The sequence below is a fragment of the Cucurbita pepo genome, chromosome 3 (assembly GCF_057944985.1).
Source record: "Cucurbita pepo subsp. pepo isolate OVF chromosome 3, ASM5794498v1, whole genome shotgun sequence".
NCBI lineage: Eukaryota > Viridiplantae > Streptophyta > Magnoliopsida > Cucurbitales > Cucurbitaceae > Cucurbita > Cucurbita pepo.
Window position 1 is genome coordinate 17,744,994 of NC_141800.1, and position 9,622 is coordinate 17,754,615.

General features: G+C 33.7%; 2 protein-coding genes across 2 annotated transcripts; one reads left to right on the top strand and one right to left on the bottom strand.

Moving 5' to 3' along the window:
* Positions 1 to 2,034: 2,034 nt before the first annotated feature.
* On the top strand, positions 2,035 to 3,009 carry LOC111791547 (uncharacterized). The gene is made up of 2 exons (XM_023672932.2): positions 2,035 to 2,181; positions 2,276 to 3,009. The coding sequence occupies exons 1-2, from the start codon at positions 2,122 to 2,124 to the stop codon at positions 2,867 to 2,869; spliced, it is 654 nt and encodes a 217-aa protein (XP_023528700.2). The 5' UTR covers positions 2,035 to 2,121; the 3' UTR covers positions 2,870 to 3,009.
* A 979-nt stretch (positions 3,010 to 3,988) lies between these two features.
* On the bottom strand, positions 3,989 to 7,155 carry LOC111789650 (putative protein S-acyltransferase 14). Its single transcript, XM_023670287.2, has 7 exons — positions 6,612 to 7,155; positions 5,909 to 6,128; positions 5,714 to 5,805; positions 5,146 to 5,269; positions 4,990 to 5,075; positions 4,535 to 4,600; positions 3,989 to 4,443 (listed from the first exon to the last, which is right to left on the bottom strand). Exons 1-7 carry the CDS (start codon positions 6,819 to 6,821, stop codon positions 4,318 to 4,320), a joined length of 924 nt encoding a protein of 307 aa, XP_023526055.1. The 5' UTR covers positions 6,822 to 7,155; the 3' UTR covers positions 3,989 to 4,317.
* Between the last annotated feature and the right edge of the window lie 2,467 nt (positions 7,156 to 9,622).

The window sequence follows — 9,622 nt, forward strand, 5'->3', positions numbered from 1 at the left end:
AATTGGTTTAGAGTCCCTTATTTATTTATTTATTTATTTTATTTATTTTTCAAAATCGGCAGCGAAACGCAATCTAACATAATGGATCAAATAGACTTTGGAAACCCTAATCAAAAAGCTGGATTTTAGCCTCATTCTCAATGCCTTCAATTTGGACGCTATTAAGACTTCTGAACCCAAGTCAACAAAGAACTACACTTTATTTTTATTAAAAATAATAATAATTTAAAATTTTAATTTTATATCTAATAAATCTGTAACGATATAAAGAAATAAAACACAGACGGTGGGAGATAATAAAATATTATAAACACTTAATTTATAGATTAAAGAATTCGTATTAGAAAAACACAAGTTGTGACATGTCTCTTCATTTGATTAATTGAAAATAAAATTAATGTCGACTTATTTAATTATTTAGCTTAATTAAGTGAAATGTTAATGTAACTTTTTTTTTAATAAATTGTCTCGGAATAAAACAAAATGTAAATTAAATCAAAATATATATGAAATTTGAATAAATATATTAAAATTAAATAAATAAATGTGATGGTTTATAATGCATTTTGTCCTTAAACAAAAATTGGAAATTCAGACACTTTTAACCTTTTAATCGAGAGTAAATACATTAACCATTTTTTTTACCGTGAATATATATATATATATATATATTATTTATAATGCTGAATTTAAAACACATGAAATTAATTAATTTATTTTAAATTAGGGTTTGTTAGATTTTGTTTATAAAAAAATGGATTTTTTATTTTTTATTATTGTTTTTTTGTTTCTTGATAAGGATTGGATCCGATGACGTAGGTTTTTTGGGCTGTGTTTTGGTTTTTGGAAGACTTTTTGGACTGTATAAACAACGGTTTTAAGTTGTTTTGTACTGCAACTAGAGACGTGTTTGACTTTACAAGAGGAATCATCATCATCATCCCCATCCCTTCGTTTCTCTCTACTTGATTTTGTAAAGAAATTATATAATTATTTTGTTTATTGAATAACTTAAAAAGTTTGTTTAGGAAACCAAAACCAACACATTCTCGTTCTCTATTTATTGATTTATTAGGAATAAAATTTTCAAATACTCGATAATCTGATCAACTTAGACTATCTAACTCAAACCATAAGGGTTAAATTCGATTAAATATTTTTTTTTTGTTTGAGTTAGATTAAATTTCAAGTTAATTTGCTGGTTTACATTTTTTTGGTCGAGTAATCTAACAAAAAAAAAATTATTATGAATATTAAGAATATTTGACGTGCGAGGTTAACAATAACTTGTGACTTGTACTAAATTAACCTATATTGTAAATAAATTGACTTTTTTTAAATAATAAAAAATAACCGGACAACCCAACCCAATAAAAAAATTGAGAGTCTTGTAAACTCTTACAGAGTTACTCGAGTCACCAACCCAACTAACTCAAAATTTAAGGTTGGTCTAAAAAAATTTCTCAACCGACACCATCTGTGAACACTCGTACTTGAAAACGTTTTTTCTCCCATTTATTATTTCAAATTATATTTAAGTAAACTTCAAATATGTTTTAACTTTTAATTTTAAATTTTTATTTATTTGATTTGTTATTTATGTGCTAAGTTTTGTAAACTAAAAAATAATATTGAAATTTATGTCTATTAAATCAATTATTTAAAAAATAATAATTAATTTATCAAAGATTAGACTCATTTTTAAAAATGCTTTTAAAATAAAATTATTCTTTCATAAATGCCTTTAAAAAAATGAATAATTTAATTTATGTTTAGTATATTTTATCGAATAATTTTAAATGTTAAAAGCAGCTTGATAAAAATATTAATAAATAAGTGATAAGAAACAAAAGTATATTTATAATATAAATAGAATCACTTTTATCAAACAATTTGTCACTTAAAATAGTTTATAAGTATTTTTTTATTGTTTTTTTTTTAAAGAAAATATATTATATTATTTTTTTGAAGAATAATCTCAGGTTTATTGCCTATCCAATATTCATATGCTTAGTGCAAATGTCAACTCCCATTATCGAAACGCCCCTTTTTCTCTCCATCTCTCTCTATATATATTATATGAAAATAAAAGCCTAAAAAAAAAAAAAAGGCTGAGAAATTATGAAGCTTGTTTGGTCGCCGGAGAGAGCTTCCAAAGCGTATATCGACACAGTCAAATCAGTAAGTTCAATTCATTTGTTCATCAATCATATAATCCTTATGCGATTTTTTTTAAAAAAAAAAACGAATAAATTTCGTTACCTTTTTGCTGTAGTGCGAGATTTACAGCGAATTCGGCGTCGCGGAACTTCTCTCCGCCATGGCCGCCGGCTGGAACGCAAAACTCATCGTCGAGACTTGGTCGTACGGAGGTCCGGTAGCCACGAGCGTCGGCCTCGCCATCGCCGCTGGCCACACCGGTGGACGTCATCTCTGCATCGTTGCCGACGAACGGTCGAGATTGAAGTACGTGGAGGCGATGCGGGAGGGCGGAGTGTCGTCGCTGCCGGAAATTGTGATTGGAGACGCTGAGGCGGTGGCGGCGGAGGTGGAGGGGGTGGATTTTCTTGTGGCGGATTGTAGGGGGAAGGATTTTGCTAGGGTTTTGAGGGTTGTGAGGGCGAGTGAAAGAGGGGCAGTTTTGGTATGTAAAAATGCATGGGAACGAAAGGTGTTGGGGTTTAGATGGCAAGGGGTGCTTCGAAAAGGGACACGTGTCGTTAAGTCTATTTTTTTGCCGGTGGGACGGGGGTTGGAAATTGCTCATATTGGAAGCGCCGGTGGAAGTTCGAACTCGGCGGCGAATGGTGGCCGTTGGATCAAACATGTTGATTTACGGTCAGGGGAGGAACACGTGTTTCGTGAATGAGATCCTTAACGACCATGAAAGCGTGGCGAAGTGGAGAGAGATATTTATTTGCCTTCTTTTTTCCTTTTTTTTATTATACAAATAATGTAAATTACATGTGTTCAAGGTTTTGAAATTGAAATAATTAGATTCAAACTTTTATACCAATTAATTGAGCAATACTCGAAAAATTGCCTAGAATATCTGGACTAAAACAAAAGGTTACAAAGAAGTGCACTTTCCCGTCGTACGACGATCTGATAGCAACTAGCGTCAACCTTATCAGTATTGCTAGCCACAATGGCAGATACCATCTCTGCATCGTCTCTTATGAGCCATCGAGATCGAAGTACGTAGAGGAGATTTGAGCAGTCAGTGTCTCATCATTATAAAAAATTGTGATTGGATATGTCGAGATGATGACAACAAAAGTTGCACCTTTCTAATTGTTGAACTGAAAAGAAAAGAAAAGAAGAAAAAAAAAAAAAACTTAATTTTATTGTGACCGTGCAGTTTATATTCAACCATAGGTTATACAAATTTAAATACAAACTATACAAAATTACACTTATTAAATACAGAACATAAAGTTTTAAATTTTGGTATCTAAAATTAAAACTCAACGTTCCTTCCCTAACAAGATTTAAACGTGTTCTAAATCTAACAGCTAATTAATTAGTAGGAATTAATGGGCAAAATAGTAGGTAATTAGTATGGGGACCAGATTCGATAATTATAGGTTTTTTTTTTTTTTTTTTTTTTCATTTGCTCCTTGGGACCTATTTAATAAGGGTAAAGTTCAAGGGTCAAATTTAATATGATAGTTGTCTGAGGGTATATATGAAAATATGAAAATTTCCCTTGCAACAATTTTGGGGTCAGGGTCCAATCCACTACTTATCATGAAACTTTAATCATAATAAATATAAATATAAAGACCTAAAAGATGAATGAAATGTTTTTTTAGTTCAATAATAGCAGAATAAAGGATCCGATCGATCGAGTTTAAGATGGTAATTTGACTTTTTTTTTCTTTTTCGGGGATTGGTGACCCGAACGGAATGCTTACAACTTCGAAAAAGAGCAAAACCAGATATCCCGACTAAAACAAAGGGTTATGGGAAAAAGAATCTAACACACTTGGAAATGTTGCTATGTACCCATTGATGATATCCTGAGGTTCTCTGACCGTCCCAAAAATATGTTATTTTAGAACAAGTAACGAACTCGAGCTAACCCTACTACTTTAAAACTTGTTCACATTACGCACATCGATCGGTCGGCGTCATTATACGACGCCGTTCTTCCTATCCCTCAGCCAAGGGGGACGAGAATGTAATTGAGCTAGAATTAGCAGTAAGATCAAGATGTAACTTTAGAGAGATGGCTAAGGATTGTGTTCGGTTTGGTTGGGGACTCTATAATTTCCTTGCACGACGACAAAGTTGCTGGGTTCGTTTGAGAGCTTACTAGAACTCCTGGGATTCTAACTCGGGCTTCGATGGGTACTCGAGACCTTGAAGCGCTGGCATCCGTCGCAAATCTTCTTCTGAATAAGCTGGGATCAACCAGTAGCGCTTGTCCATCCCAAAAACCTACATCAGATTGTTAGCAATTAAGCTTGCACAATACAAACTTTGTTATATACTTTCTTATGGATTCTTATCCTCACAATATTTAACGAACCTGTTCAAAGTTTCTTCTCCGACCAAGGTCGTACCGCCATTTAGGAGTCGTTTTTTTCTCATAAGCCTGGGAAAACAAAAACTTTCATTAGCATTCAAATGTGTTCAAATCTTCTCGATTTCGACATACAACTAACATGCTAGGAAAAACTTCGGAGCTCAACCATCCCAAAACTATAAAGAGCTCGTGCACTGTTGTTTTATCGATACTTTCTAAAGACGAGTCTTCTTACTTTCTTTACTTTGCTTTTATGGATGACATATTCATGAACAACTAAAATTCTTTTGCCATCCAAAATCGGGCACAAAAATAAAGATCCGAAAACGGTTTTGGAAACTAAAGCAGAAACGTAATCTCTAAAACAGATCCACAACGACGTCTTGCTAGCTAGCCTGTGACGGCATTTCGATTTTCAGATATTTTCTGGCCATAACTAAGTGTATGAAAGACAATACCTCAATTGTTGTAGTATTTGCAGCCACCAGAGATATGTGCATGATTAGGAACCCCATAACACTCAACGTAAATGCGAGATTCAAGACTGAACGAAGAAGCAATAGTCATAAACTCGTCGAATGGGTGAAAGTTAAGTGAATGCTCGTTAAGCTTACCGAAGGCGATAAAGGTCGTAGCGAGGGTACTGGGTGTTCCAGGTATCTCTCCTTCACTGAAGAATGCAATAAAGTGCGGTAACAACGACAAAGTCACAACGCTCGTCTCTAGAAATGTGTACAGCTGCAAGGGAATAGATGAAAGATTAAGAAATGGTCATAATAATTTAACAATTCATTCTTTCGAGATATCAAGAGAAATCGACCAGTAGCCACGCCCGTGGAAAACAGAACACTCGACCTTTTCATATACTACAAAATTGTAAAATCATGATCTTCGAGGAGCTTTAAGAACATTTCGTTAATAGAAGAAATGCAGTTGTCGGATCAGACTTCACACCGTGTTTTATAATTTGTTAAGAGATAGAAATATGATACAGTAGCCCAAAGCCAACTCGTACAAAATCCTCGAGAAATTAACATCTTATTGTATTCGAACCAATAGTCGCTTTCTAGCATTGTAATAGTCCTAATGTCCAATGGTTCACGAATAAGGCTCGTATCCGATTATCTTAGCAAATTAATAATGAAATAGCACTGCCCAGCCATATGAAGTAGACAAACATACCAGAAACAAAAGGAAGTATTTGTAATTCAGAGCTCCTACACAATTAACGACCCACACGCAGTGATGGTCCATCTTCAGCACGCATCGCCCACCTGAACAAAGAAAAGAAGAACGTAAAATTTCACATCCAAACAGGCAACAACATACAATAATTTAACAGAAACGTATGAAGTACCAAAAGCGAGCGCTACTCACAAACAGAACAGTGATGGCAGCGTGGTGGTTTCAGGTGATTGCATTTTCGACAATATCGTATTCTTTGATTCGATAGCTCGGGGTGCAAAACACTAAACTCCATTGTATTCAACGGGTCGCCTTCTGTTTGTTCTTCATCGACAGCAGGTCTCCAATTGGGCGCCACACTACCCGGATCAGTCAAAACAACAGAAAAGTAACTCCATAACAGCATCACCAACTGCATAACATCAAATACATTTACCTTCAAATTTTCTCAGCTCTATTATAACCTCAATCGAATTCCGAACACGAAAAAAATCAAACGAAAAACCTAAACTATTACCAAAATCTAAATTACAATCCACAGAACAAACGAAGAAACTAAAAAAATTCAATGATTTATGAGCAAAAGCTGTTCCAATTTCCACAGGAAAGCAATTTATATATAATAGAAAGATGAATTTGATCTTTACCCTACAAATAAAACTCCACTTTATCAAATATTAACTAAGAGAATGTGAGATAAATAAGGACAAATTGACAGTAAAATTCAGTACGACAGAGATTGTTAAAGTGGAAAAGACGACAGAAAACAAGCCAAACAAGGCGCTATGTTATTTATATAGCAGCACAAGAACAACAATCAGGTAATGATAAATTCCAAACAGAGAAATACGAATGAAAATCTTTAAAGAAACGAAGCCAAATACGAAGCACTTACCAAACCATGGAAGGAGATCAAAACGGCGAGAGCAATGAGAGAATCGAGGCCACCGTCGTAGAGGGCGGGGCCGTAGTTCGTCAAAACGACGGCGTAATAGGTGACGCCGACAACCCCAAGAACCAGAAGGATCATGATCGAACCGAGACCTCGCAAGGCCGTACAGAACTTGAAGACATTCCAAGCCATCGCCGGTCCAGATCTATGCATAACTCGGGAAAATAAGGCTAAACAACTCGCCGGAAAATTCTCGAAGCCGAAACGCTGCCGGTTCCGGCGGCGACTCCGACCGAGCCCTCGTCGTGATCCGAGAGGTCCCGAAAATCAGCTGCGCTCCTCCAGGTTTGGGGCAAAAACAAAAGGGAAACAAAAAATGAAAGTCAGTTGAAAATCAGAAGATTTTCGTGTTTCTCAGTGGATCTCTTTCGTGGAGACTGCAAATTTAAGAGCGAAGGGATCGAATTTAGCGTATCGTTTTCTCGGCATTTTGACAGAGGAGAAGTTGGGATGGGCTCTGGATTCCACGGCGAAAAAACGAAGAAAAAAAGCAAAAATAAAAAATAATAATATTTTTCTTTTTCAGGTTAGCTTTTTTTTTTTCTTTTTTTTTTCTTTTTTTTTTTTTTGTAATTTTTTTTTTTTTTTTATAAACTTGAAAATCATCCACTTTAATCTTAAATTTTAAAAATCAAATATTTGATGGTTACTTTGATTTTTCTTTTAACAAATTTCTTACCCAATGTGGTCAAACTTTCAAATTTTTAAAATTAAAATAATTATTTTACATAGTAAATTTGCTTTCATGTACAAAATATATATATATTTAAAAATTTTAAAAATACGTTCCATTTTTAATCCCAAATTTTAATTTGTATATAATAGATTCTTTTCCAATATTTTTTTAAAATTTTGAGAATTTATAATTTCATTCTATATAAAATTTAAATTTAAATTTAATTAATTAATTGATGTTAAAATTTTTAAGGGATGAGCGGGGAATTGTAGGATGGGTGCGCAGGAGGGGTGTGTAGAGGGCAACGTCCGATCGTACTCCTAACCGCATCAGGTCTCCAAGGCGAACAGCCTCAGATCGATGGAACAATGTAGATGAGGGAAGTCGGCAAAATGGATTCATAACTTCGAAATAAAGGATTGGCTCTGAGGGCGGGACAAATCCCGAACCCGTTGATTGTTGATAGACGGCTTGAGCTGGTCTCACGTCAAGATTAGGTAGATGCGGCGCGTGAAAAAAAAAATATTAAATACTTTAGAATTTATAGATTAAATAAATAACCAAAATAAAATAAAAGTTGAGTAGTAAACGTTTTTCTTTTAAATGAGTAGTTGGGAGCCTTGCTCTTATATGGAATGAACGGATCAGCTGTTAGGTCAGCTATGACATTAAAACATTTGCAATTTGCATCATGTTCTAGAAAATTAAAACAAACCCAACAAAACTGCCCTTTCTTTTCTTCCCAAAACCAATATAAAATTACGTCAATAATTTTTTATTCCCTAATTCTCCTCATGGAATTTCACCATTAATTATAATTTTCATTCTTTTTAATATTTTTTAAACTCAACCTCTGGTTCTTTCTTCAACAATTTCTGATATCTAGTCAACCTCTCAATAAAATTCGAACCCATATAGAATTTTGACCATCTGTTAGAGAATTAAGAACGAAGGGATTTTGTAGGATTTTCGAGAAATTCTTCAATTTCTTCCGAAAGCGGATGATTATTCATCTACTTCTCACCTTTCGTGAATGGTCGAGACATTGAGAAATATCCAGAAAAGCAGGATTTTAGTATACTTTAATTTGTTTTGTAATTTTATAAAATAATAAAAAAGAAAAAAAAAAGTAAAATTTGTAATATTTTTGGACTAAAAGTGTAATTGGATCAAATTAAAATTTAAGAGTAAAAATTAAAGATAAAAAAAACGATTTTTTATAAATAAATATTATTTTATATATTTAATTTATAATATAATTATACTAAAATTGAGACTTTGAACCTACCACTTAAAAAAATATATACTTAACCATCAAATTTTACTTGGGTTCCCATTAATGCTTAAATTATAAGCCATTTATTTTTAATATGAATAAGAAAAAAAAAAGTTAATATTTCGTGCAATACACGTTATTTTGAGAGAAATGATGAATAAAATTATATAATATATATAATTATTGGCTGTACATATTCAATGGATCGCTTATTTTATATTGCTTAAGCGTTGGAAGTATTAGTTGTTACAGAATTTATGGACCTTAGAGAACAAAGATTCGACTTGTTTTAATGCCTTTTCTCTAAAATAATTTATTATTTTATTTCTGAAATTGTCTTTTTTTTATCGTAGAAATATCTGTAAGAGAGAGTGATATCGAACTTTGAGTAGATGATATTATATCAATGAGGAGTTTCCTTGTTCAAAGAAGAAACAATTGTTAGCTGCATCCATGTTCTGCGGTTGAAGTTTTTTATATAATTAAAATCAATCCCGTCAATTTAAGTTTTGATAGTACAGTGAACTAAAGATATCTGTTTAACCCATGAGGTCGGGATAGAAAATGGAGGATGACCTAAAGATGTTCGTTTAACTCGTGAGATCAGGATAGAAAATGGAGGAGGGAGCGGGCTCCCCATTAGCTAAATGGGTCTCGTCTTGTCATCTGTTTAAATATATTGCTTGGTAGGGCTGATAGTAATACACTGTGTGGGATGAAGTACTAAGGGCTCTTCTCACTTTCTATGAGTCGTTTGACGGAAAATACTTTATGAATGGAGTAAAAGAACTTGAGATTGTCGATCTCTTCCTTCAAGATTGAGATGAGTTGATGTCGGTCAATGGTGTGGAAACACTTCCTGATGTCGAATTTCAAAAATCAGCAAGAGGCTCCCCACTCTTCTTTGATCCGTCTTAGGGTCGAGTGGCGGGCTCACCCTGAGTGAAAGTGCGACGTGTCTGGAAACTCAGGATCGTAAATGGAATCGATTACCATTTTGAT

What these genes read in the sequence shown, in the direction of transcription:
- LOC111791547 (XM_023672932.2), top strand. Translation starts at nt 2,122, where the DNA reads ATGAAGCTTGTTTGGTCGCCGGAGAGAGCTTCCAAAGCGTATATCGAC. An exon ending in ATATCGACACAGTCAAATCA is followed by an intron (nt 2,182 to 2,275) that starts GTAAGTTCAATT and finishes TTTTTGCTGTAG; the next exon opens with TGCGAGATTTACAGCGAATT.
- LOC111789650 (XM_023670287.2), bottom strand. Translation starts at nt 6,821, where the DNA reads ATGCATAGATCTGGACCGGCGATGGCTTGGAATGTCTTCAAGTTCTGT. An exon ending in CTGCCATCACTGTTCTGTTT is followed by an intron (nt 5,806 to 5,908) that starts GTGAGTAGCGCT and finishes TTCTTTGTTCAG; the next exon opens with GTGGGCGATGCGTGCTGAAG. An exon ending in GGAGAAGAAACTTTGAACAG is followed by an intron (nt 4,444 to 4,534) that starts GTTCGTTAAATA and finishes AATCTGATGTAG; the next exon opens with GTTTTTGGGATGGACAAGCG.